Source organism: Pinus tabuliformis, chromosome 2_1, assembly GCF_031772625.1.
Source record: "Pinus tabuliformis cultivar Carrire ecotype Pingquan chromosome 2_1, CPIR1, whole genome shotgun sequence".
NCBI classification, from domain to species: domain Eukaryota; kingdom Viridiplantae; phylum Streptophyta; class Pinopsida; order Pinales; family Pinaceae; genus Pinus; species Pinus tabuliformis.
In genome coordinates, this window is record NC_142299.1 from 580248075 (window position 1) to 580249808 (window position 1734).

At 43.1% G+C, this 1734-nt stretch overlaps 1 protein-coding gene across 1 annotated transcript; it reads left to right on the forward strand.

The window, feature by feature from the left end:
• Nucleotides 1–463: 463 nt before the first annotated feature.
• LOC149201782 (putative glutathione S-transferase parC) lies at nt 464–1378 on the forward strand. The gene is made up of 2 exons (XM_089399819.1): nt 464–792; nt 888–1378. Exons 1-2 carry the CDS (start codon nt 469–471, stop codon nt 1263–1265), a joined length of 702 nt encoding a protein of 233 aa, XP_089255945.1. The 5' UTR covers nt 464–468; the 3' UTR covers nt 1266–1378.
• Nucleotides 1379–1734: the final 356 nt, after the last annotated feature.

The window sequence follows — 1734 nt, forward strand, 5'->3', positions numbered from 1 at the left end:
GTTCCATAATCATAATTGTTATAACCCACACACTGCACAGGCGAGTTTCTCGGAGATACATAAAATAATTTTTAGAAAGTTCCATGATCATAATTGTTACTGCACCCATCCAAAACTGTACATCCGCACATCCGAGTCTCTCGGGTATATTTAAGTTCCATTAATTTTTTGAAAAGTCCCATAATCATAAGTGCACTAACGCGAGTTTATCGGATATATAAAAGTTTTGAAGAGTTCCATAGCGTTAAGCGTTCAAGTTATTCTATTAAGGGGCGGGACAGTGCTGACACACGGGTGGGATTATTGCACATTGATTCCAAACAATAAAATTCCAAAGGCCCAATTGACGATGGGATAAATGAATAATAGTAAAAAAACAATACTGGGAATAATGTAGAAACTACTTGCCATGAGAATCTGTGTGTATATATATGTGCGGAGAGCAAGAGATGGCAGAGAGGAGGAGAAATGGGATCGGAAGTGAAGTTGCTGATGGTATGGCCCAGTCCCTTTGCAATGACCTGTGCTCTTGCTCTTACGCACAAGGGCCTCAAATTTGAGGCCGTGGAGGAAAACCTGCACGCCAGAAGCGACCTCCTCTTGCGATCGAATCCTGTGTATAAGCAGGTCCCCGTCCTCATCCACAATGGAAAACCAGTCTCTCAGTCGCTGGTGATACTCGAGTACATCGAGGAAACCTGGCCGCCCTCCGACACCACGCCCTCACTTCTGCCCGGGAGCGCTTACGACAGGTCGCTCGCTCGATTCTGGGCAGACTTCGCCAACAAGAAGGTTGCCCTCTTACCCCTCTTTTACTTTCTTTTCTCCCCGCTCGCTATTCTGACGCCTCCCTCGTTTTGTGTTTGCTTGTGTTTGTATCTGCGCAGTTCATAGAGACTGGGCTCAAGCTGATGAAACGGTTCGGGGAAGAGCATGCGACTGCGCGGAAAGAAATCGTTGAACATTTTATAACCGTGGAGGAGGGGATGAGAGCTATCGGATCGGTGGGGCCCTTTTTCTTGGGCGAGAAGATGAGCCTGGCGGATGTGGCTCTTGCGCCCTTGGTTCCATGGCTTACCTCGTTTGAAGTCCTGGGGGAGCTGAAATTCCCTGGACCGGAGCAGTGCAGCCGTATGCACGAATGGCTGAAGGCCATGCGGGAGGATCCCAACGTAGTGGCCTGCCTTCCTAGTGTAGACCGCCTGCTCGAATACACTACGAACTTCCGGCGATTTATCGAAGCGCATTATCCTGGTGGCCTTTAACCACAAATACTATCTGTTATCCCTATTTCAGGGACACTAAGCTGTAGTTTCCTGCACTTTTGTATGGAAGTTGTGATAATAATAGACTAGTGTGTGATTTTTTCATAAAGATCATATTTACAATCTCATTAGAGCCATGGTTAAGAATATAAAACTGAATTATGGAGTTCTTTTGGAATATTTTGAAAAATTAAAGTAATTAAGTTCTATTGGAATATTTTGAAAAATTAAAGTAAATAAATTTTAATGTTCCTCTATATCCAAAACATTGTAAAACCTACCAGGATTAAAAATAGCAAATTATACACTTAATAATATCTTTACAAACAATGGTACTTTCAAACATAGATGTTTAATCACTGTTCCGTTATTTGCTTCAAAGCTATTTTCAAACCACAGAATTATGTCAAAGCTTATGAATGTGGTCTTCAATGGCTTTCGGAGTATTGGTTGTTCTTTTGTAGGGGTT

Excerpts from the sequence above, each read along its gene's own strand:
- LOC149201782 (XM_089399819.1), top strand. The coding sequence starts at position 469 with ATGGGATCGGAAGTGAAGTTGCTGATGGTATGGCCCAGTCCCTTTGCA. Across the intron at positions 793-887 it reads CAGACTTCGCCAACAAGAAG|TTCATAGAGACTGGGCTCAA; the intron begins GTTGCCCTCTTA and ends GTATCTGCGCAG.